Raw genomic sequence first — 27014 nt, 5'->3', positions numbered from 1 at the left:
ATTCCGAAAATTCAAACCCTTGATGATTCCTATATGCTCAATTCTTTGATGCAAATTCCCAATTCCAAAATCCCATTGCTAGATCAATGTTTCTGAATCTCAAGTCCAATGCTCAAATGCAAACCCGATTCCAGATACAAATACCAATTCTGTCTTCCAAAATCCAAGCAACCTCGCCAGTGGAACTACGTGTGGCTTGATCCCCATCACGGGGTACGTAGGCAATTTGGCACTCCCAAGTTCAGTCGCACCTTTCTCTATCTTTCCCATTCCCTCACACTATTCATCACCTCGATTCATCTCGTGTCTCTCGGAACCATTGGATTATGGTTTCCGTCGTAAGAACCCTTAGAGCCCAATTTAGGAACAATGGTGTCGTGTCGTGTTGTGTCCTAAGTTTTAGGGAGTCCTAGAGTTAGGAGTCCAGCCTCATCACGGACGCTTGCTATGTATAGCAACCGTGCCATAGGTCAAGTTACACTAGTCATCCAGTTTTTCCCTAGGACAAGCCTAGTAAACTAGGATGTAGGCTAACCTGCATTAGTCTAAGGGACAACTTGCATTTAGATAGGATCATATAGCATCTTCGATGAAATCCTAAGATAATAAAATCCTCAACTTGAATTAAATAACTTCTCTTAAAACTGTTGAAACAGTCAATCCCGTCTAGATCGGTGTCCTAGTTGAGTTAGGCATATGTAGCTTAGCTTAAATGCACCGAACTACGTCGACTCTGATCCCAGTGAGGCTTGGGTACGTAGGCAGCTTGGATGTCTGACGGCATACCACCCGCGAGTCGGCACCATAACAAATTGTGGTGTTTTGGATATTAATTTTCTTGTAAATGCTTAATCAAATCATTTAGGGCTTTCCATGAAATTAGAATTCTAGGAGAACTTTCACTTAGATTGAACCCAGACAAATTAATAAATCAAGATACACATTTAGGATTCCCATTGAAATTAGATTTTAGGATGCATGTCACTTAGTTCGCACATTAACATAGAGTTGAATGAGCCATTTAAAATAAATTTAAAAGAGTTAGCTTTTGGAATCGAAGACCGATTATCGGACAGGAATGGTGCATGTGGTGGATAACTCCCCATACCTTCCATTCTCGTAACCAGGTAGCGAGTCTAGATTTCTGGTTAATTATGGGTCCTAGATCCCACATCTAGGTGGCGACTCTGTCAGTCTCTTTCGTGTGGAATTCGGATTGCCTTAGTAATCCCAAGTTCACATAAAAGACGAATTACAATCAACAATTAAAAACACACGCCAATCGCGTGGATACGAGAGACCAAGAGAGAAGGCGCGGCGGCTCGCGCCCCGGCCCTCTCGCGGGATCGGGTACCACAGTCTGGCGACTCCACTGGGGATCACCTAACTTCATTAAAACTTCAAAAGATAATTCATTTGAATTTAATTTTAAATGGCTCATAAAAACTCTATACTTGTTAGATTAGTTTGTCTTGTTTTATTTTCTCATCACATTTTACTCAAACTTAATTTAACAAAACCTGAAGGCATCATAGATTGCGCAAACATATTGCACACACTTACATCACTTGCATCTAAACCATGCATCTCACGTGCACACACATCCTATTTTAGGAACCCGGAGTGTTATCTAGCATGGTTGACTGGGATTTCATCACCTGGTGCCTCTGTGCTAGAGAAGCATTCCACCCTTAGCCTAGTACCTTTATGGTACGTAAACGGATCCCTTGTTCACGTACTGATACGCCGGACACTGGTACAGTATATCGAACATGGATTCGCGCTAAGGGAACTCTTGGCCTTACCCCTAGATTAACCCACACATGCATGTAATATACGAACACATGTGCATCACGTGTGTGAGCCTAGTTTAGGATATTCTACCTATTTGTGTCTAGATTAGGCCGTAGTCCATCTTCCAATGGCTACGATCGGTCCTTAGATACACGAACAAAGGCATGAGTCGAGATTCTCTCTCCACTCCGATAGATTAGGATTAGGGTTGATGCCTTCAGGTAACACTGATAAAATGTGAAAAAAAAAAAAAAAAATTTCCCTTTGGGTTAAGATATAAATCCCATCATTTCCAAAAATCTCATAGGATTAGTCATTCATGATCTATCCGTTGAAAGCAATCTTATGCTATCTCATCTAATCTTTTGATCGTGCGTCTTTCGTTCTTCTGTCATACGATTCGATCGTATCTTCATGCCATCCCCTAACTGGCAGATGCAGAATCTCACAATCTTTCTATTATGCATTCTCATGATCTGATCATGCCTGGTCCAGATAATCCAATCTTGCTTGTACCCCTGGTCTCTTCCTCCTCTAGGGGCTACCTTTTCAAGATTATTTTGCTAAGTCCTTCAGAGTTCACTCTCAGAATCCTTGAGCTAGGGGCATTCCCCTATGCGAATCAGTCATCATTGTCCAAAATTGAAAGTATCAGCCATGATGATGTTCAGAACGAACCAGCCTTCGCCGAGCCTTCAACGCCAAACAGTTGCAGCAGTTAAAGTTTTAGTCACTTACTATTTTATGTTGAGTCAGTCATCATGGTCAGTATAATTGTTGAGTCCGGTCTTACAGTTAAAGGTCAATGCCTAGTCCAGGCAAGTTATCTTCTGTTTCCCTTTCTTATTTAGAGTTGTGAATCCTAAGCATGTTCAGGATAGGTCGTCTGATGTAATAGCTTTTCTTTAAATAAAATTTCAGTCAGTTCCAAAAAGTTCACTTGTGTCTGTTTCTTAAGTGTGCTTCTGATCTTAAAATAAGACTCCCTCCTCAAATGAGGACAAAATTGACGAAACTCCACTTGAGTCACAGCAATTACTTGAACGAGAGGAGGAGCGCCAATCCCAACCTTTCAAAGATGAAATTGAAATGATAAACACTGGCACTGAAACTTTGATTCAGTGAATGCCGATTGAAAATACATTACCCTCTAAAGAGTGTGAAGAATTGATAAAATTATTTCAAGAATAAGAAGATTGTCTAGAAAAGCTACAACCGATACCAGGGGCAAGACATAGATGGAAAGCTCAAAGAAAATGAAGAAAGTGAGAAGATATATGCTATACAAGGGGCATAGAGTGGAAACAACTTTCATATTTCTAATCAATGACCTTGGTTCTCAAATTCATAACATAAAGCCAACAAATTCAAGATGAAAAGTTCAAGAGCAAACAATGAAAAGTGATCATCAGATATCGAGAGTACGAATCCATAGATGGAGGATGTCAAAGAACAAGTTTCGCTCTATGAAAGTCAAAAGCACGTATTAGAATCTTGAAAGAAGAAGATCCATTATCTCTTACCTGGAAATGCCGTCAAACTCCGCGAAAAAAAAAAAACAAAAGAGAAAAATAATAATAAATAAATAATCAGTACCAGAGGGACTCTAGTAACCTGGATCGATTCCCAATTTGAACATCAGAAGGCCTCCTTTGGCCGAATAAATCCCAAAATCAGAACCCAACGTCAAAAGAATACCGATTGCAAACCCTTCGAGCCTGAGTAAAATTTTCTTGAAAACCCATCAAACTCGGGGCATTCGCCCCCGAACTACGCGAGACCTGATCCCTACACTGGGGTACGTAGGCAGCTCGGTTAAACCGAATTCGGTCGATTCAAAAAAAAGAAAAGAAAAAGAAAAATCAATCGTTCCAAAAAAAAAAAAGAGGGACAAGTTCCAAAAGAAGAGAAGTTAATTATTCCAGAAAGAAAAGAAAAAAGAAAAATCAATTAACCTTCAAACAATTTATCTTCAAACTAGGGGCATTCGCCTTGACCTACACACGACCTGATTCCTACCTTGGGATATGTAGGCAACCTGTTCACAGGTTCGGTCGAAATCTTTGTTGAGCCTTATCCTACCTATAAAGTCCCTCCGGTGTTCAGATTTAATGATCTAGGTCCCGAAACACAAAAAGAAAAAAAAGAACGGAGTTTGAAGATCTGCTAGACTGAAAACCTGAAAGGGCGGTCTAGGCAAAATTTAAGATCATTTCCCTGCTAAGTTGAAAACCCGAAAGGGCGGCTTAGGCAAAAGCTAAGGGGATAGCCTGCTGGATCGAAAACCTAGAAAGGTGGTTCAGGCAAAAGTTAAGGCTAGCGCGGTCCGCCAAGTTAAAAACCCTGAAGAGGTAACTTGGTCACGGTAAGAGAATCAGTATAAGAAGGCTACAGCCGGTATCAAGACTGAAGATCAACTGAAATTCAAGCAAATTCAAGTGACATCCTCAAAACTGGGGGCATTGGAGCTAAGCAATCCTAGGAGTTGTAATTAAATCATTGAGGCATTACTGTTTTAAGGAAAAAGTCCAGTGTTTACCAATTGAAAAAAATATTCCTTGAAATGATAGACTTACCAAATAAAACGTTAACTAAGTCAGAAGCATTACTGTGTCTGTCAGTGTAGTTAATCAATCGTTGTTATTCTATGTTCACTCCTTTAGAGCTCCTCAATCCTTTGAGTAGTGCCTTTTATCTAAGTTTTCTATTTAAAAAGAGTCAATCGTCATCCATATGTCCAAATGATGCAACTGTCTCGGTGAAGGAGGCCCGGCCTCGTCAGCTCCCTGCGATTGTACCTGAAAAAGTTCGAGAATCTAGTCAAACAGCTATATTTCAAAGATGATCAACCCAGAAGAATTCAGAAGTAGAAACATCAGAAAGCCCAGCTTCCGTAAAAAGATCATACCCCAGGAAGGCATCTTAAGCTTGGAAGAGCCTCAGATGCAATGATGGTCGAGCCAATTTCTCAGAAAGATGAACCGTTAAAATTCAAAATTTCCTTCCAGTTAGTTAAATACTTTCCTGGTCAAGAAATGTTTATCTAAACACCTATCAAGAGGCAAGTCCTACTTTTCCATGATTATATCCAAGAGAGCCGTTGTTTTAGATTACCAATTTCAAGTGTCTTGTTCAAGGTTTCAGTCATCCAAATCCCCAAAGACAAGACCAGCAGTCTCTTTGAGAAAAATCTTGTTGAAGTTTCATAAAAGTGTTTCTAATCCATTCTTGTTAGTAATGGTTCTTCGGTTTGCCGTTTCATCATTCGTCAAAGTCCTAGTTTCCGATATCTTTGTCAGGCACGATCTATAACATCCTCGATTTCATTAAGTTCAAAAAAATCAAAAATTCATCAAATCCAATCCTATGTCAAATTCAAGTTCATGAAAAATCTCTAAATTCTTCGTTATTGAATTCATCAATCAAAGCTATCTTGTTTCTTTGAGCCTGTTTGTGAACGGTGCCTCTTTTCTCGAGTCCATTTGTAAATGGTCTCGTCTTCTCCTTGAACCCGTTTGTGAACGGTGTCTCATTTTTCTGAGTCCATTTACGGTCTCATGTCCTCCTTGAGCCCGTTTGTGGACGGTGCCTTATTTCTGAAAAATCAAAAATTCATCAAATCCAATCCTATGTCAAATTCAAGTTCATGAAAAAACTCTAAATTCTTCGTTGTTGAGTTCATCAATCAAAGCTATCTTGTTTCTTTGAGCCCGTTTGTGAACGGTGCCTCATTTCTCGAGTCCATTTGTAAATGGTCCTGTCTTCTCCTTAAGCCCGTTTGTGAACGGTACTTCATTTTCTGAGTCTATTTGTGAATGGTCTCATGTCCTCCTTGAGCCCGTTTGTGGACGGTGCCTTATTTCTGAAAAATCAAAAATTCATCAAATCCAATCCTATGTCAAATTCAAGTTCATGAAAAAACTCTAAATTCTTCGTTGTTGAGTTCATCAATCAAAGCTATCTTGTTTCTTTGAGCCCGTTTGTGAACGGTGCCTCATTTCTCGAGTCCATTTGTAAATGGTCCCGTCTTCTCCTTAAGCCCGTTTGTGAACGGTACTTCATTCTCGAGGCCATTTGTGAATGGTCTCGTCTTCTCCTTGAGCTCGTTTACGGACGGTACCTCATTTCCCAAAAATAAAAAATTTAGCAAATCCAAATCCTTACTTAAAAAAAAAAATCCAATCCTACGAAAAATCTCATGTCCTCTTTGAGCCCGTTTGTGAACGGTGCCTCTTTTCTCGAGGCCATTTGTGAATGGTCTCGTCTTCTCCTTGAGCTCGTTTACGGACGGTACCTCATTTCCCAAAAATAAAAAAATTAGCAAATCCAAATCCTTACTTCAAAAAAAAAAAAAAATAAAAAAAAAAAATCCAATCCTACGAAAAATCTCATGTCCTCTTTGAGCCCTTTTGTGAAAGGTGCCCCATTTCTCGAGTCCATTTGTGAATGGTCTCGTCTTCTCCTTGAGCCCGTTTACGGACGGTACCTCATTTCCCAAAAATAAAAAATTTATCAAATCCAAATCCTTAATTCAAAAAAATCCAATCCTACGACAAATTCAAGTTCATAAAAATTCTCTTGTTTCTTTGAGCCCGTTTGTGAACGGTGCCTCTTTTCTCGAGTCCATTTGTAAATGGTCTCGTCTTCTCCTTGAACCCGTTTGTGAACGGTGTCTCCTTTTTCCGAGTCCATTTGTGAATGGTCTCATGTTCTCCTTGAGCCCGTTTGTGAACGGCGCCTCATTTCTCGAGTTCATTTGTGAATGGTCTCGTCTTCTCCTTGAACCCGTTTGTAAACGGTGTCCCATTTTCTGAGTCCATTTGTGAATGGTCTCGTGTTCTCCTTGAGCCCGTTTGTGAACGGTGCCTCATTTCTCGAGTCCATTTGTGAATGGTCTCGTGTTCTCCTTGAGCCCGTTTGTGAACGGCGCCTCATTTCTCGAGTTCATTTGTGAATGGTCTCGTCTTCTCCTTGAACCCGTTTGTAAACGGTGTCCCATTTTCTGAGTCCATTTGTGAATGGTCTCGTGTTCTCCTTGAGCCCGTTTGTGAACGGCGCCTCATTTCTCGAGTTCATTTGTGAATGGTCTCGTGTTCTCCTTGAGCCCGTTTGTGAACGGCGCCTCATTTCTCGAGTTCATTTGTGAATGGTCTCGTGTTCTCCTTGAGCCCGTTTGTGAACGGCGCCTCATTTCTCGAGTTCATTTGTGAATGGTTTCGTCTTCTCCTTGAACCCGTTTGTGAACGGTGTCTCGTTTTCTGAGTCCATTTGGGAATGGTCTCATGTCCTCCTTGAGCCCGTTTGTGAACGGTGCCTCATTTCTCGAGTCCATTTGTGAATGGTCTCTTATCCTCCTTGAGACCGTTTGTGAACGATACCTCATTGTCCGAATCCATTTGTGAATGGCCTCCTATCCTCTTTGAGCCCGTTTCTGAACGGTATCTCATTTTCTGAATCCATTTGTGAATGGTCTCATCTTCTCTCGTTGCCCGTTTGTGAGCGGCACCGCAGCGGGATTTTTTTTTTTTTTTTTTTTTGCATTCCAAATTCCAGGATTTCATCTAGGGTATTGCATTATGTGAAGGTTGCATTATGTTAAGGTACATTGTGTCTAGAGAGTTCTTTGTCGATTAAAGCTACGCAAAATGGTTTTGTCATTTTTTGCTTTGGTATTCAATGACTACGTCATCTCTACCAAAGAGGGGCATCTGTAGACACCCCATTTTGTTTTGTTTTAATCAACAAAGAAATTAGTGTGTTAAATCCATGTGAGAACCCCCTCTATCATTGATTTATATGTTTTAGGTCATTAATATCTTGATCTGACTTTACGAATCATCAATCAGGACAAAATAAGCTAGGGTCACTTCATAGCCCGGACCCTGATTCCATTCCGAGACCCGATTTCCGTAAATCGTTAGATCAATGGCAGATCTTGACCTGGGTCTAACCATCCAAAACCACCTAACCTCTCCTCTCATCCTAACCATCCAAACCTCACCTAACCTCACATAACCTCTCCTCTCATCCTAACCATCCAAACCTCACCTAACCTCACCTAACCTCACCTAACCTTACCTAACCCCACCTAACCTTACCTAACCTCATCCTCTCATCCTAACCATCCAAAACCACCTAACCTCACCTAACCTCCTATCCCATTCTCCTATAAATACCCTCTCATCCCACCATCCAAAAAAAGAAAAAAGAACCCCTCTCTTAGAAAATTCATCCCTCTCCCTCATCTCTTCAAGGGTTCGGCCATCCTTGCCGGATCGGGTGATTTTATACGTTGGGTGATATATATCAAAAGCAGTCATTATCAAGCAAGGAATCATCTTCAAGGAATTAACATCAAAGAAAAATCAAACACAAAGTGGGTTTCCAAAGAGGTAGGCATTTATTTCAATTCTATGTAGGGTCTGTTTTCATGCATATCTTTTACTTTAAAAGAAAAACCATGTTAGGAAGCATGTAGGGTCCGTTTTCCCCCTGGTTAGCCTCTGGTTAGACCCTGGTTGCACCCAGGTTCGCTGCTGGTTGCACCCAGGTTCGATGCTGGTTGCACCCTGGTTCCCTACTGATTCGCACCCTGGTTCCCCTGCTGGTTGCACCCTGGTTCCCTACTGGTTGCACCCTGGTTCCCTGCTGGTTGCACCCTGGTTCCCTGCTGGTTGCACCCTGGTTCCCTACTGGTTCGCACCCTGGTTCGATATTGGTTCGCACCCTGGTTCCCTGCTGGTTCGCACTCTGGTTAGACCCTGGTTGCACCCAGGTTCGCTGCTGGTTGCACCCAGGTTCCGTCCTGGTTGCACCCTGGTTCCCCTGCTGGTTCGCACCCTGGTTCCCTGCTGGTTCGCACCCAGGTTCGCTGCTGGTTGCACCCAGGTTCCCTGCTGGTTGCACCCTTGTTCCCCTGCTGGTTCGCACCCTGGTTCCCTGCTGGTTCGCACCCTGGTGCACCCTGGTCCGCACCCTGGTTTGTACCCTGCTTCCTCCTAGTTAGACCATGGCTAGTCTCGGGTTTGCTCCTAACTTAGACCCGACTCACTTGACCCTAACCATTAACCCAATCCAACCAAGTCATATCCCAACACAATCCGAGTCGCATGTCTGAATCCATTTGGCCAAATCTCATAAGCCCGCCCACTTTGAATTCCGAAAATTCAAACCCTTGATGATTCCTATATGCTCAATTCTTTGATGCAAATTCCCAATTCCAAAATCCCATTGCTAGATCAATGTTTCTGAATCTCAAGTCCAATGCTCAAATGCAAACCCGATTCCAGATACAAATACCAATTCTGTCTTCCAAAATCCAAGCAACCTCGCCAGTGGAACTACGTGTGGCTTGATCCCCATCACGGGGTACGTAGGCAATTTTGCACTCCCAAGTTCAGTCGCACCTTTCTCTATCTTTCCCATTCCCTCACACTATTCATCATCTCGATTCATCTCGTGTCTCTCGGAACCATTGGATTATGGTTTCCGTCGTAAGAACCCTTAGAGCCCAATTTAGGAACAATGGTGTCGTGTCGTGTTGTGTCCTAAGTTTTAGGGAGTCCTAGAGTTAGGAGTCCAGCCTCATCACGGACGCTTGCTATGTATAGCAACCGTGCCATAGGTCAAGTTACACTAGTCATCCAGTTTTTCCCTAGGACAAGCCTAGTAAACTAGGATGTAGGCTAACCTGCATTAGTCTAAGGGACAACTTGCATTTAGATAGGATCATATAGCATCTTCGATGAAATCCTAAGATAATAAAATCCTCAACTTGAATTAAATAACTTCTCTTAAAACTGTTGAAACAGTCAATCCCGTCTAGATCGGTGTCCTAGTTGAGTTAGGCATATGTAGCTTAGCTTAAATGCACCGAACTACGTCGACTCTGATCCCAGTGAGGCTTGGGTACGTAGGCAGCTTGGATGTCTGACGGCATACCACCCGCGAGTCGGCACCATAACAAATTGTGGTGTTTTGGATATTAATTTTCTTGTAAATGCTTAATCAAATCATTTAGGGCTTTCCATGAAATTAGAATTCTAGGAGAACTTTCACTTAGATTGAACCCAGACAAATTAATAAATCAAGATACACATTTAGGATTCCCATTGAAATTAGATTTTAGGATGCATGTCACTTAGTTCGCACATTAACATAGAGTTGAATGAGCCATTTAAAATAAATTTAAAAGAGTTAGCTTTTGGAATCGAAGACCGATTATCGGACAGGAATGGTGCATGTGGTGGATAACTCCCCATACCTTCCATTCTCGTAACCAGGTAGCGAGTCTAGATTTCTGGTTAATTATGGGTCCTAGATCCCACATCTAGGTGGCGACTCTGTCAGTCTCTTTCGTGTGGAATTCGGATTGCCTTAGTAATCCCAAGTTCACATAAAAGACGAATTACAATCAACAATTAAAAACACACGCCAATCGCGTGGATACGAGAGACCAAGAGAGAAGGCGCGGCGGCTCGCGCCCCGGCCCTCTCGCGGGATCGGGTACCACACTTTCTTTCTTTCTTGTTTCCAAATTGGCTTTGATTCCAATCTTAATTTCTTATCAATCAAGACATGCTATTTTCATTCCACATTGCTTCTTTGGAAGAAAACCTTTTTAAGCAATCATTCATCTTTTCCTTCTTTCATTCTTTTCATTTTTTATTCTTTTTATTTTCCTTTTAACAAATATGATGTCACCATTGTGACATCATCAAGGTTGGGTGCTCAACTCATGTGGGTCAACCATCATGTGGGTCAACCAAATGGGCCGCCCACCATGGTGGTTGACCCATATGGGTGAACCCACATGAGCTCTATCTTTGCGGGCTTTAGCCCAGTGGGCCATTTCACACGGGTTTCGGGTTTTTCCGTACAAAAAATCAATAAAATATTTCTAAATTCAACAGTCTATATATGTGTAGACACCCCATTTTGACCGGACCCAAGTTCGCTATGCTTGGGCGTGTAGACACCCCATTTTGCTCTGCCTTAAGAAATTAGGGTTTTTCCATCGGTTTTCCAATGTCCTTCCTTCCCGCGTCCGTTTGTTACATTTCTAAATATTTTTGGTCGTTTCCGTCATGTTTCGTATTTTTCCGTTGAGTATTGAGAAGGGTTATTCATAAGAATCCGAGCAAAAGAGAATGTGGGACCCGCTGGTGTGGGACCCGTTTGTGTGGGACCCGCTAGTGTGGGACCCGTTTGTGTGGGACCCGCTAATGTGGGACCCGCTGGTGTGGGACCCGTTTGTGTGGGACCCGCTGATGTGGGACCCGCTTGTGTGGGACCCGCTGATGTGGGACCCGCTTGTGCGGAACCCACAAAGTGGGACTCACCATTAGCATGACTTAACTTTCTCTACCATTTCCACTAACTTCATTTTTTCCTTTAAAATAACATCATTATCTCCATTACCATTATATATTCCATTATTCCCACCACCATTCCCACCATTACCATTATATATTCCATTATCCCCACCACCATTCCCACCATTACCATTATATATTCCATTATTCCCACCACCATTCCCACCATTACCATTATATATTCCATTATTCTCCACCACACCCACCATTCTCATTATTTATTTCCACCTCTCCACTAAGTTTTTCACTATATAAAGAGAGGTGATGAGAAGGAAAAGAGGGAGAGAAAAAAAAAGGAGAGAAGGAAGAGGGAAAAAAAAAAGAAGAGAAAAAAAAAAGAGGAGAAGGAAAAAAAAAAAAAGAAGAGAGGGAGAGAAAATAAGAGAGAAAGAGAGAGAGGAAAATATAAAAACAAAGAAGGAAGCGGAGCGGATCGCACGTCGGCCGGATTTTTGGATTTCTTCGGCTCTTGGATTCGGCGAGGAACTCATCACAGGTAGGTACACTGTTTTCGGAATTTTTTAGAATTATTTGGTATATTTTCGGATTTTTGCATGATTTTTAACAAAGAAAACTAAAAGATATACTAAACAGATTCCACAAATAATGAAATTTCGTGGGAAAATAATATGATAATGATACATTCTACCATGAATTTGTGAGAATTTTTGGATTTTGTTTGGTATATTATTTTATGCATTCTTTGAAAATTATCAGATTTTGGGAGAATTGTTACTGATGTCAAATCACAGATACAATTCTCCAAATTTTTACAGTAGTCTTAAATTCTATACTTCTTGCTTCTGTAAAATTTTCAAGTGATTTTGATCTTGTTTCATATGAGCTGTAGTGTTAATTCATAATCTGGTTTGAAATTTAAAAAATCCGAAACTGATAGTAAATAGTTTTCTAAATTCATGGAAATCTTACAGCATGCTATTTTCACTTATATCTTACTAATGTAGAAATTTCATGGAATTTAGATTTTTATTTCTAGTAGTTTCTGTGTTATTTTTGTAATCTGGTCTTATTGTTGTTAAATCAAAATTAAATATGAGCTTAATGTACAAATCCACAAAATTCATCCCGTAAGCTGCATGGATACCCATCTTACTGCTGTAGAAATTTTGATTCATTTCGAATTCGTTTGCTACAGTTTCACTTGTAAAAACACTCATATGTTTAAAATTGATAAAATCCATTGAAAATCCGAAATTAATTGAAAATCATCTGAAAATTTCTAAAGAACCTTAAATCTCTGTCACATGTTAACTCATTAATCCATTGAAACAGAAATCTTAGGGTCTTTAGATTTCCCTCGAAAAATGGCCAGTGCATCCATAATCGTATCCCAATTGCAACCAATCTTTGACAATTTAGATATTTAAGCTATAACATGTTATTGGCTCCGAGGTTACTGTCCACGGAAATCCTGAGATCTGCCAGGCAATAAGATGCTATAACCTAAGTATTAAATTGCGCAAGGAAAGAGCGCACGATTCCCTCCCTTGGATGCCATTCTGGGCCGAAATTGGTGTACCCATAGGAGGCATGCTTTGCCTCATATAAAAGTCTTTGACTCATTTGTTTGTGTGATGTTGTTGTCAGTGAGTCTTTGACTTGTGTTTCCATCTCTTTTAGGGAGTCTTTGACTCGTCTATCCTTTAGTTGTTATCAGTGGAGTCTTTGACTCGTTTTTCCACCGCTATTAGAGAGTCATTGACTCATTTGCTCATTTGTACCCTTCTTTAATATTTTTAGTTAGGAGTTTCTCCTTTAGAGTTGTTGATTACTTCGCTTTAATTAGAGGCTAACTCAGTCTTATTAGAGCTTTGCTTGCTTGGGATCTTGGATCGTTTTCTCTCTTCTTGGGACGCTATCTTTCTTGTTATGGTTCGTCTCTTTGAGACGTTAGTTGTTTGTTCGGGGTTTCCCCTTTTGGATTTAGGGCTTTGCCCTAGTTTGTGGTTGTTCTTGCGTGTTCCCTTTAAGATTGAAAACATCTAAAGGTCCTGAGCATTGGAAAAGCTTTAAAATCCAAAAACATTAGAAATTTAAAACTCAAAAACATTTGAAAACTTTAAAAATATCAAAAACATTTGAAAATATAAAAAAACCTTAAAAAATCTGAAGTGTGAGTGTTTCTTTTAGAAGCGTAGTTTGAGAGTTCGTTTCGAACTACGTTGGCTTGATCCTCTTCCGAGGTACGTAGTGCAGCTTGGGATTTACATCCCAAGTCCAGCCAAACTTTTTTTGTAAATAAACGTTTTAAACTTTCTTCAAAAACCTTTAAAATCTTATTTTCAAAAGATCTTCTTCTAGAGTTAGGAGTTTCTCCTAGATAGAGAGTTTTAGAGTTAGGGTTTTTCTTTTGATAGGTTGTTTGATTGTTTGTTTGTTGTGTGCTTGTTTTTAGAGTTAGGGGTCTGTCCTAGAGTTATAGGAGCGCCTCCGTCCGGTCAGTCGGCGATCCATATCGCCGAGTGATGACTAGAGTATGATACGCTAGTCCACCCTTGGTTTTCCTTAAGAAATACAGCCTAGTCACACATAGGTTGTAAGAACCACCTGCATTAGTTTAGGGCTAATCTGCATTTAGTTAGGGCATATAGGGTGTCATAAAATCCACAATTCACTGAAATTTAAATAATCGTACAAGAAACTTTAATAACCGGTTCGGTCTTTTAGATCGAGTCTAGGATAGAAGTCTAGGTGTCTTAGGCATCCTAGCTTAGAATAGGCGCGGAGAACTACGTTGCCTTGATTCTCGTGGAGGCGGGGATACGTAGGCTTCTTTGGATGAATACCAGATCATCTGAGGACTCGGGCTAATCACTTTTAAAACTGTTGAAACAATCAAATCACTTAGGATTTTCCATGAAATTAGAATTTTAGGAGAACTTTCACTTAGATTGAATCCAAACCAATTAAGAAATCAAGATACACATTTAGGATTCACATTGAAATTAGATCATAGGATGCATGTCACATAGATAGCACATTAACAGAGAGTTGAATGAGCCATTAAAAATGAATTTAAAAGAGTTAACTTTTGGAATTGAAGACCGATTATCGGGCAGGAATGGTGCATGTGGTGGATAAATCCCCATACCTTCCATTCTTGTAACCAGGTAGCGAGTCTAGATTTCTGGTTAATTATGGGTCCTAGATCCCACATCTAGGTGGCGACTCTGTCACTCTCTTTTGTGTGGAATTCGGATTGCCTTAGTGATCCCAAGTTCACATAAAAGATGAATTAAAATTAATAATAAAAGGCACACGCCAATCGCGTGGGTACGAGAGACCAAGAGATAGTGCGTGGCGGCGGCTCGCGCCCCACGCCCCTCTCGCGGGATCGGGTCCCACAGACTGGCGACTCTGCTGGGGACCACCTAACTTCATTACAATTCCAAAGGATAACTCATTTGAATCTATTTCAACTGGCTCATGAAAACTCTATCTCTTTTATGCTTGTTAGATTAGTTTGTATGCTTTATTTTCTCATCACATTTACTCAAACTTAATCTAACAAAACCTGAAGGCATCATAGATTGCGCGAACTTATTGCACACACTTACATCACTTTCATCTAAACCCCTGCATCTCACATGCACACACGTCCTATTTTAGGAACCCGGAGTGTTATCTAGCATGGTTGACTGGGATTTCATCACCTGGTGCCTCTGTGCTAGAGAAGCATTCCACCCTTAGCCTAGTACCTTTATGGTACGTAAACGGATCTCTTGTTCACGTACTGATACGCCGGACACTGGTACAGTATATCGAACATGGATTCGCGCTAAGGGAACTCTTGGCCTTACCCCTAGATTAACCCACACATGCATGTAGTATACGAACACATGTGCATCACGTGTGTGAGCCTAGTTTAGGATATCTTACCCAATTGTGTGTGTGAGCCTAGTTTAGGATATCCTACCCATTTGTGTCTAGATTAGGCCGTAGTCCATCTTTCAATGGCTACGATCGGTCCTAGGTACACAAACAAAGTCATGAGTCGAGATCCTCTCTCCACTCCGCTAGATTAGGGTTAGGGTTGATGCCTTCAGGTAACACTGATAAAATGTGCGAAAATTAAAAAACTTTTCCTTTGGGGTTAGGATGTAAATCCCATTCATTTCCAAAGATCTCATAGGATTAGTCATTCATGATCCATCTGTTGAAAGCAATCTTATGCTATCTCATCTCATCTTGATCTCATCTTGTTGTTGATATCCATCATTCAGATTTTAGATCTGGTCCTTGACCCGACTTTTGTCATTCTTATGGCCATGGTCTATTATCTGAGCCATTGATTGATCCATGTTTATCATATATCTTTTACCCCTGGATCATATCGAAATCATTGATGAAAAAGTTTGATCTCACCTGTATTCTTTGAGTGCATGATCGTTGCTGAGATCGAAACTTATTTTGATTAGGGATGTTTATCGTTCCTGACTCTTTCATTCCCAAAAGAAGAACGGTTATACCCAAAGAACACCTTAAGGAATAGATTGAGGATTCTTTCCAAATTAACATACCCGTTGATGTATTTCAAGATTACTCTTTTCTCTATTTGTTCAGAATCTTTATCTCATGATTATTGATCTAGTATGTTAACTTCCAATCAGGATTCTGAAAGATAGCAACCATCGCTTCAAAAAAGGGCACCCAAGCTAAACCTACCTGGTCTAGACCTACCTCAATATCTAGACTTGTTCGTCACTTTGATCCCACTGTGTCACCAACAGCACCTTTACCATCTTCACCAGAGTTGTCAGGTTCTTTTGAAGTCAACCAAATGGCTAATGATCCAGTGGACCCCATGATAACTATACAGGAAATGTTGAGAAATATGTGTCGAGATATAGCAGGGTTGAAAGATGAGGTGACTCATCTAAAAGACCAGAGTACTCAAAAGGTCTCTACTTCTAAAGATCCCGCCATTCAGCCTCCTCCGGCCACATCTCCTAACCTCACCAGACCAGTCATCTCTCCCGTAGAGATCGATCTAAAAGATGAGCAATATGCTGGGGAATACTTTGTCCCTCCGGTTAACAAGGAGAATGAGTTGTTCGATAAGTATGAGAAGATGGCTCGTGACATTGAGAGCATGAAGGTTCAAGCGTCCAAGGGATTCGATATTTCTGAATTTCTGATGTCCCCTAATGCCATATTCCCGCCTAAGTTCAAGGCACCAGACTATGATAAATATGATGGAACTGGGTGTCCGAGAAACCACGTCAGATGGTTCATCACTCTTTCCCAGCAGCATGGCTTAAGTCGAGAGCAGATGGCTCATTTGTTTCCTATGTCTCTTATAGGGGTAGCCAAAAGATGGTTTTTGAGGTTGAAACCAGAAGAGATTAGGACATTAGAAGAAATCTCTAACCGATTCGTAGAATAATTCTCCATGGAGGAAGGGATCGAGGTCACTAAAAGAGATCTGAAGCTGTTGAAGCAGAATCCTCAGGAGACATTCACATCTTTCATTAGGCGCTGGAGGCGCAAGTCTGCCCAACTGAGCCATAGAATGTCAGAGGAAGACCAGATAAAGTTGGTCCTCAAGAGCTTGTCCCCGCAGTACTTTCACTTCATGGCGCCGCAGCACTATCAGAATTTCGATCATTTGATTAAGACCGGCACCCAGATCGAGGATGCTATTGCTAAGGGCCTCCGAGCCAAAACGCTATCTGATGTCCGAGAGGGGAAGAGGCCTATGATCCAACCGAAGGAAGTACAAGCAGTCAGTTATACCAGACCAGTGGCCAAGCCTGTTGATGAAGTTGTTAGACCAATGGTGACGAAGCAGTTCAGGCAGTTTGACCCATTACCATTTCCACTGCCCATGATACTTAAGAAGTTGATCAGAGACAAGAAGATCAGACTTCCGGATGTCAAACCTGTACCTAATCCGCTGCCCGGAAACTGGAGAAGGGATCAATACTGTGAATATCACAGGGGCCCGGGACACATGACTGAGAACTGTTTGGCCTTGAAGCACGCGATTCAGAACATGATCGATAAAGATGAGCTTGCAGTTGAAAGGCCGAATATCACTCAGAATCCTCTCCCCAACCACCGTGCTGTTGCTCCTCCCACTACAAACGCTATCTTTGTAGATGAGCCCATCCTTGATCCCTCTGCTCTCATTTGCGCTATTACATCTGATAAAACATATGTTTTGAACTTTGACGATGAAGAGCTCAGAGAATTCAGAGAAAAAGAACCTTATGTGCTGTCGTTTGACGATGCTGAACTCGCTGAGTCATCTTCAGCCCAGTCATATGCGCTTCAGAATGTTGGTCTGGAAGAAGCAAAGGAAGCCACCTATGTTCTAAGGATGGAGGACTTTGAAGAGGATGTCAGTAATGCACCTTATGTTTTCAGAACGGACGAAGACGAACTGCTATTGCTGGATGATCAGTGTAACGAGATGCGTCACATGACCCGAGGTGGGCGAGTGTTCAAACCACCAGAATTGAGTGTAGAAAACCCGGCAGGGGTTGCAAGAAACTCAGAAAATCAGAGGCAGAATAAAGTGAGCGCAGACGAAGAAGATGAGAGCCTGTTAAAGCAGCTGAAGAAGACTCAGGCTAATATCTCGGTATGGGGTTTACTAATGGCCTCATCGAAGCACAGAAAGCTAGTCCTTCAAGAGCTTAATGCAGCACAAGTTTCTGTTAATACCTCACCTGACGAGCTTGTCAGTCTCGTAGCCATGGCCAGAGCTGCGAAAACATTGTCATTCGCTGATGACGATTTACCTCCTGAGGGCCGAGACCATACTAAGCCTCTTAAAATCACAGTCTTCTGTAACAAGAAGAAGGTGCCAGAGGTGTTGGTTGACAACGGCTCTGCACTGAATGTTTGCCCATTAAGCACCGCAGCAACCCTGGGGTTCAGTCCTGAGAATTTTATTCCATCCGAGCAGGGTATTCTAGCATATGATGGCACTCGCCGAGATGTAATCGGGACTTTGGTCACTGAGATACAGATTGGCGGAGAAGACTTTGAGGTAGAATTTCAAGTCTTAGATATTAAGGCTTCATTCTTACTGTTGCTTGGCCGTCCTTGGATGCACAAGGTCGGGGTTGTTCCGTCTACTCTCCACCAAAAACTGAAGTTCATTCGCAGGAACAGAGTGATAACAGTAAAGGGGGATCCTGATCTCGAGATAGGGCAGATCACTCCGGACATAACTGGGGAAAGATCCAAAGATGTCAATTTGACGGGGTTTTCACTAGAGGTAACTACGATCACTTTCAAAGAGGCTTTGAATGAGGAAATTTGTTTCCTGACCAGTACGAATTCGAATGTCATCAGAATGATTCGCCGACAGGGCTATATGCCAGGCGCCGGGTTAGGCAAATATCATCAAGGTTTGACCGAGTTTCCTGTGTTCAAAACATTCAATGGTTTGTTCGGACTGGGTTACAAGCCTACAAAGAAGGAAATTGTAGAGATGAAGCAGTTGATGCTGAAATGGGCAGAAAACCGTCGTCGGGGCTTGGGGCTACCAATGGCACCCATTGATTTGAAAATGAACGGTCGATTCCGAAAAGAAGGCGCAGCCTTTCCTTTCTGTGGCTTTGCAGAGTTTTGGTTGGATGAGAGCACAGGTCAGATGCTTCCGGGGTTTGAGATTTTCTTCGATCTTGAGCTAGAAGATGAGCCAGTGGGTATGCAGATTGTAGAGACAGAGTCTGAGGCTGATTGGACAGAGCACATAGAGCCGAGTCTTCTGAATTCACTTTTCCAAGAAGGGTCACAGACTGTGGCCGTGATTGGCAGGAGCCCGCTGATACTTGACCCAACTCGTCTTATCACCCCGGCTGAGGAACCTCTGACTAACTGGACTTCTCAAGTCCTACCCCAGGTTATTTTCCAGTACAAACGAATCCCTTCAGAAGAGTCAGTCGTCCATAAATACGTGTCAGTCTCCGGGTTTGATTCAGAGTCTATATCTTCTAATGAGTCTTTTGATGCAGGTACCATAGAGGACCATTCACCTGAGATCGGCGACGTTTCTTCCTTTTCAAGCGAGATTGAGTTGGAGTCTGTTCATAATAAAGCATCTGTTGCTGTTTCCTTTTATAGTTCTGAGTCAGTTGACGCAGGTGTCAACATTTCCATCGAGTCTGTAAAAATGAGTCCAAAGTTCATTGTACCCCCCGATGAGGGTAATTCGTCTGTTGATGTATATGATTCAAATTCCAATGAAATGAAGGATTCTTCTTTTGAGTACATTCCTGTCTCTATTTCATCTGCTGAATCTGCTATAAAATCTGATAATCTTAATAATAACAATCAAGACTCCCCCTCTGATGAGGATGCCGACAAAACTCCCCCTGAAATCAGACATATGATCCAACAGGAGGAGAGTCGCCGAGCAAAACCACTTGATGAGGAAGTTGAAACTGTGAATATTGGTGATGAAACCTCAATTAAGGAAATAAAGATTGGCAAAACTTTATCCCCTGAAGAACGCGAGGAATTGATCACCCTGCTTAAAGAGTTCAAAGAAGTTTTTGCTTGGTCTTACGATGATATGCCAGGATTAAGTGAGGAAATCGTCCAGCACAGATTACCCTTAATCCTTGGTGCTAAGCCAAAGAAGCAAAAACTCCGAAAGCTCAAAACAGAATGGGAGTTGAAAGTCTATGAAGAAGTGAAGAAATTGTTAGAAGTAAAATTCATCCAGGTGGTGGAATATCCTGAATGGCTCGCTAACATAGTACCGGTGCCCAAAAAGGACGGGAAAGTCAGAATGTGTGTTGATTTTAGAGATTTAAATAAAGCAAGTCCTAAAGATGACTTTCCTCTTCCAAGCATTGATCTCCTGGTGGATAACACTGCTGGGCATGCTCTTTTATCCTTTATGGATGGATTCTCAGGGTACAATCAGATTAAAATGGCACCTGAAGACATGTTGAAGACAGCGTTCATCACTCAGTGGGGTACATATTGCTACAGAGTGATGCCGTTTGGCTTGAAAAATGCTGGTGCTACATATCAGAGAGCCGCCACGACTCTTCTTCATGATATGATTCACAAAGAGGTTGAAGTTTACGTTGATGACATGATCGTAAAGGGGAAGACTCGGCCTGAGCACACTGTTGCCCTGAGAAAGTTTTTTGAGCGGATCAGGAAGTATCAGCTTCGTCTGAACCCGAGTAAATGTGTATTTGGCGTTACGTCAGGGAAACTCTTGGGGTTTTGTGGTACCCGGATCCCGCGAGAGGGGTGGGGCGCGAGCCGCCTCGCACTCTCTCTTGGTCTCTCGTTTCCACGCGATTGGCGTGTGCATTTTAATGTTGATTTGAATTAATCTTTCCTGTGAACTTGGGATCACTAAGGCAATCCGAATTCCACACGAAAGAGACTGACAGAGTCGCCACCTAGATGTGGGATCTAGGACCCGTAATTAACCAGAAATCTAGACTCGCTACCTGGTTACGAGAATGGAAGGTATGGGGAGTTATCCGCCACATGCACCATTCCTGCCCGATAATCGGTCTTCGATTCCAAAAGCTAACTCTTTTAAATTTATTTTAAATGGCTCATTCAACTCTATGTTAATGTGCGAACTAAGTGACATGCATCCTATGATCTAATTTCAATGTGAATCCTAAATGTGTATCTTGATTTATTAATTTGTCTGGATTCAATCTAAGTGAAAGTTCTCCTAAAATTCTAATTTCATGGAAAGTCCTAAGTGATTTGATTAAGCATTTACAAGAAAATTAATATACAAAACACCACAATTTGTTTGTGGTGCCGACTCGCGGGTGGTATGCCATCAGACATCCAAGCTGCCTACGTACCCAAGCCTCACTGGGATCAGAGTCGACGTAGTTCGGTGCACCTAAGCTAAGTTACATATGCCTAACTCAACTAAGACACCGACCTAGACGGGATTGACTGTTTCAACAGTTTTAGGAGAAGTTATTTAATTCAAGTTGAAGATTTTATTATCTTAGGATTTCATCTAAGATGCTATATGATTCTCATCTAAATGCAAATGGTCCCTTAGACTAATGCAGGTTTGCCTTACATCCTAGTTTACTAGGCTTGTCCTAGGGAAAGATTGGGTGACTAGTGTAACTAGACCTATGGCACGGTTGCTATACATAGCAAGCGTCCGTGATGAGGCCGGACTCCTAACTCTAGGACTCCCTAAAACTTAGGACACGACACGACACCGGTGTTCCTAAATTGGGCTCTAAGGGTCCTTACGACGGAAACCGTGATCCAACGGTTCTGAAAGACACAAGACAAATCGATTTAAATTCTCGAGGTTAGTGAAAAAAGGGATGGAAGAGATGATGAAATAGTGTGAGGGAATGAGAAAGATAGAGAAAGGTGCGACTGAACTTGGGAGTGCCAAATTGCCTACGTACCCCGCGATGGGGATCAAGCCACACGTAGTTCCGCTGGGGAGGTTGCTTGGATTTTGGAAAACAGGATTGGTATTTGGATCAGGAATCGGGTTTGTATTTGAGCATTGGACTTGAGATTCAGAAACATTGATTTAGCAATGGGATTTTGGAATTGGGAATTTGCATCAAAGAATTGAGCATACAGGAATCATCAAGGGTTTGAATTTTGGGAATTCAAAATGGGCGGGCTTATGAGATTCGGCCAAATGGATTCAAACATGCGACTCAGATTGTGTTGGGATATGACTTGGTTAGGCAAAAGGGAGGAAGTTCTATTAGGTGTAAAAGGGCATTAGTAGAATAGGGGAATGACTCGGTTGTGACATGGAAGGCCGCAACTTGGTCGAATGCGACTCGGTTGCATTGGGATGGGTTGATTAAGGAATTGGATTGAGTCAACTAAGGGGAGAGTCCAATTAGTTAAAGAGGTTGAGCATACTCGACTAGAGAGTTGGGTCAACTCGACTAGGGAGGTTGGCTAGAGTTGACTCAGTTGAGCTGGGTTGGGATCCCACTTGGTTGGATTGTATTGGGGCGATTTGACTTAAGCTGCAGGTGGCCTGGCTGGGTTAGATTTAATGTAACCAAATTTATGGATAAATGGTGTGCCTCAGTGAGTGGACAAAGGTATGGCTTGGGTTGATGTGTGGCTATGGTTATAGGGTTTAAGGCTTATGGGTATGGGGTTTAGTGAGTCGGGTCTAAGTTAGGAGCAAACCCGAGACTAGCCATGGTCTAACTAGGAGGAAGCAGGGTACAAACCAGGGTGCGGACCAGGGTGCACCAGGGTGCGAACCAGCAGGGAACCAGGGTGCGAACCAGCAGGGGAACCAGGGTGCAACCAGCAGGGAACCTGGGTGCAACCAGCAGCGAACCTGGGTGCGAACCAGCAGGGAACCAGGGTGCGAACCAGCAGGGGAACCAGGGTGCAACCAGGAGGGAACCTGGGTGCAACCAGCAGCGAACCTGGGTGCAACCAGGGTCTAACCAAAGTGCGAACCAGCAGGGAACCAGGGTGCGAACCAATATCGAACCAGGGTGCGAACCAGTAGGGAACCAGGGTGCAACCAGCAGGGAACCAGGGTGCAACCAGTAGGGAACCAGGGTGCAACCAGCAGGGGAACCAGGGTGCGAATCAGTAGGGAACCAGGGTGCAACCAGCATCGAACCTGGGTGCAACCAGCAGCGAACCTGGGTGCAACCAGGGTCTAACCAGAGGCTAACCAGGGGGAAAACGGACCCTACATGCTTCCTAACATGGTTTTTCTTTTAAAGTAAAAGATATGCATGAAAACAGACCCTACATAGAATTGAAATAAATGCCTACCTCTTTGGAAACCCACTTTGTGTTTGATTTTTCTTTGATGTTAATTCCTTGAAGATGATTCCTTGCTTGATAATGACTGCTTTTGATATATATCACCCAACGTATAAAATCACCCGATCCGGCAAGAATGGCCGAACCCTTGAAGAGATGAGGGAGAGGGATGAATTTTCTAAGAGAGGGGTTCTTTTTTCTTCTCTTTTTTTTCCTCCTCTTCTTTGGTGAGATGAGAGGGTATTTATAGGAGAATGGGATAGGAGGTTAGGTGAGGTTAGGTGAGGTTAGGTAAGGTTAGGTGAGGTTAGGTGATGTTAGGTGAGGTTAGGTGAGGTTAGGTGAGGTTTGGATGGTTATGATGGGAGGAGAGGTTAGGTGAGGTTAGGTGAGGTTTGAATGGTTAGGATGAGAGGAGAGGTTAGGTGGTTTTGGATGGTTAGACCCAGGTCAAGATCTGCCATTGATCTAACGATTTACGGAAATCGGGTCTCGGAATGGAATCAGGGTCCGGGCTATGAAGTGACCCTAGCTTATTTTGTCCCGATTGATGATCCGTAAAGTCAGATCAAGATATTAATGACCTAAAACATATAAATCAATGATAGAGGGGGTTCTCACATGGATTTAACACACTAATTTATTTGTTGATTAAAACAAAACAAAATGGGGTGTCTACAGATGCCCCTCTTTGGTAGAGATGACGTAGTCATTGAATACCAAAGTTAAAAATGACAGAACCATTTTGCGTAGTTTTAATCGACAAAGGACTCTCTAGATACAACGCACCTTAACATAATGCAAAACCTTAGATGAAACCCTAGAACTTGAATAATAATAAAAACTCGATGCGGCGCCGTTCACAAACGGGCAATTAGAGAATGAGATATCATTTTCGAATGGATTCTGAAGGGAAAGGACAAAGATCGCTCTCAAACAGTTTTTAGAAGGAGATGAGACGCCGCTCACAAGCGGGTTCAACGAGGATAAGAAGCATTCCCAAATGGACTTGGATAATGAGGCACCGTTCACAAACGGCCTCAAGGAGGATAGAAAACCATTCACAAATGGACTCGAGAAAAGAGGCACCGTTCACAAACGGGCTCAAGGAGAAGACAAGACCATTCACAAATGGACTCGAGAAATGAGGCACCGTTCACAAACGGGCTCAAGGAGGACGATACCATTCACAAATGGATTCGAGAAAAGAGGCACCGTTCACAAACGGGCTCAAGGAGAAGACAAGACCATTCACAAATGGACTCGAGAAATGAGGCACCGTTCACAAACGGGCTCAAGGAGGACGATACCATTCACAAATGGATTCGAGAAAAGAGGCACCATTCACAAACGGGCTCAAGGATAAGACAAGACCATTCACAAATGGACTCGAGAAATGAGGCACCATTCACAAACAGGCTCAAGGAGAAGACGAGACCATTCACAAATGGACTCGAGAAATGAGGCACCGTTCAAGGAGAAGACGAGACCATTCACAAATGGATTCGAGAAATGAGGCACCGTTCACAAACGGGCTCAAGGAGAAGACAAGACCATTCACAAATGGATTCGAGAAATGAGGCACCGTTCACAAACGGGCTCAAGGAGAAGACAAGACCATTCACAAATGGACTCGAGAAATGAGGCACCGTTCACAAACGGGCTCAAAGAGGACACGAGACCATTCACAAATGGACTCAGAAAATGAGGCACCGTTCACAAACGGGCTCAAGGAGAAGATGAGACCATTCACAAATGGACTCAGAGAATGAGACACCTGTTCACAAACGGGTTCGAAGAGAAGACGAGACCATTCACAAATGGACTCGAGAAATGAGGCACCGTTCACAAACGGGCTCGAAGAATTTAGGGATTTTTTTATGAACTTGAATTTGACGTAGGAATGGATTTTTATTTTTATTTTTTAATTAAGGATTTGGATTTGATAAATTTTTTTATTTTTGGAAAATGAGGTACCGTCCGCAAACGGGCTCAAGGAGAAGATGAGACCATTCACAAATGGCCTCGAGAAAAGAGGCACCGTTCACAAACGGGCTCAAAGAGGACATGAGACCATTCACAAATGGACTCAGAGAATGAGAAACCTGTTCACAAACGGGTTCAAGGAGAAGACGAGACCATCCCCAAATGGCCTCGAGAAAAGAGGCACCGTTCACAAACGGGCTCAAAGAGGGCATGAGATTTTTCATGAACTTGAATTTGACGTAAGATTGGATTTGTTTGAATCGGGGATTGGTTTTGATGAATTTTTTATTTTTGGGAAATGAGGTACCGTCCGCAAACGGGCTCAAGGAGAAGACGAGACCATTCACAAACGGCCTCGAGAAATGAGGCACCTTTCACAGAAGGGCTCAAAGAGGACATGAGATTTTTCATGAACTTGAATTTGACGTAAGATTGGATTTGTTTGAATCGGGGATTGGATTTGATGAATTTTTATTTTTGGGAAATGAGGTACCGTCCGCAAACGGGCTCAAGGAGAAGACGAGACCATTCACAAATGGGCTCGAGAAATGAGGCACCGTTCACAAACGGGCTCGACGACACAAGATAGCTTTGATTGATGAATTCAACAATGAAAAATTTAGAGATTTTTATGAATTTGAATTTGACGTAGGATTGGATTTTTTGAATTGGGGATTGGATTTGATGAATTTTTGATTTTTTGAACTCAATGAAATCGGGGATATTATGGATCGTGCCCGACAAAGATGTTGGAAACTAGGACTTTGACGAATGATGAAACGGCAAACCTTTGGAACGAAGAACCATTACTAGCAAGAATGGATTAGGAACATTTTTATGAAACTTCAACAAGATTTTTCTCAAAGAGACTGCTGGTCTTGTCTTCTGGGGATTTTGATAACTGAAACCTTGAACAAGACATTTGAGATTGGTAATTTAGAACAACGACTCTCTTGGATATTAACATGGAAAAGCGGGATCTGCTTCTTGACAGGTGTTTAGATAAACATTTCTTGACCAGGATAACTAACCGGAAGGGAATTATGAATTTGAATGGTTCATCTTTCTGAGAAATTGGCTCAACCACCATTGCATCTGAGGTTCTTCCAAGCTTAAGGTGCCTTCCTGGGGTATGATCTTTTTACGGAAGCTGGGCTTTCTGATGTTTCTACTTCTGAATTTTTCTGAGCTGATCTTCTTTGAAATGAAGTTGTTTGACTAAATTCTCGAGCTCTTTCAGGTATAATTGCAGGGAGCTGCCTAGGCCTGGCCTCCTTCACCAAGACAGTTACATCATTTGGACATAGGAACGACAATTGACTCTTTCTAAAGAGAAAACTTAGATGAAAGGCACTACTCAAAGGATTGAGCAGCCCTGAAGGAGTGAACTTAGAATAATAAAGATTGACTGACTATACTGACAAACATAGTGATGCTTCTGACTTAGTTAATGTTTTGTTTGGTAAGTCTATCCTTTCAAGGAATAGTTTTTCAATTGGTAAACACCGGACTTCTTCCTCGAAACAGTAATGCCTCAAGAATTTAATTACGACCCCTAAGATTGCTTAGCTTCAATGCCCCCAGTTTTGAGGATATCACTTGAATTTGCTTGAACTTCAGTTGATCTTCAGTCTTGATACCGGCTGTTGCCTTCTTATACTGATTCTCTTACCGTGACCAAGTCACCTCTTCAGGGTTTTTAACTTGGCGGACCGCGCTAGCCTTAACTTTTGCCTGAACCACCTTTCTAGGTTTTCGATCCAGCAGGCTATCCCCTTAGCTTTTGCCTAAGCCGCCCTTTCGGGTTTTCAACTTAGCAGGGGAATGATCTTAAATTTTGCCTAGACCGCCCTTTCAGGTTTTCAGTCTAGCAGATCTTCAAACTCCGTTATTTTTCTTATTCATCATCATTTCATTTTTTTATTGTATCTCAGGACCTAGCTCATTAGTTCTGAACACCAGAAGGACTTTTATAGGTAGGATAGGGCTTTTCAAAGAATGGCTTAAGGCTCAACAAAGATTTCGACCGAACCTGTGAACAGGTCGCCTACATATCCCAAGGTAGGAATCAGGTCGTGTGTAGTTCAGGGCGAATGCCCC

At 42.2% G+C, this 27014-nt stretch overlaps 1 protein-coding gene across 1 annotated transcript; it reads left to right on the top strand.

Annotated features, from left to right (window-relative positions):
• The first annotated feature begins 8710 nt into the window (after positions 1-8710).
• LOC143855389 (uncharacterized) lies at positions 8711-26460 on the top strand. Its single transcript, XM_077365506.1, has 3 exons — positions 8711-11664; positions 15800-20384; positions 26454-26460. Exons 2-3 carry the CDS (start codon positions 16582-16584, stop codon positions 26458-26460), a joined length of 3810 nt encoding a protein of 1269 aa, XP_077221621.1. The 5' UTR covers positions 8711-11664; positions 15800-16581.
• Positions 26461-27014: the final 554 nt, after the last annotated feature.

The sequence above is a fragment of the Tasmannia lanceolata genome, unplaced genomic scaffold, assembly GCF_043159265.1.
Source record: "Tasmannia lanceolata isolate RefF3 unplaced genomic scaffold, GAP_Taslan_0.1 ptg000021l, whole genome shotgun sequence".
NCBI classification, from domain to species: Eukaryota; Viridiplantae; Streptophyta; class Magnoliopsida; order Canellales; family Winteraceae; genus Tasmannia; species Tasmannia lanceolata.
The sequence above is the reverse complement of the archived record's forward strand: the minus strand, read 5'-3'. Positions and strand labels throughout refer to the sequence as shown.

Bases quoted from the DNA above. Each gene is read 5' to 3' on its own strand.
- LOC143855389 (XM_077365506.1), top strand. From the start codon at position 16,582: ATGGAGGAAGGGATCGAGGTCACTAAAAGAGATCTGAAGCTGTTGAAG.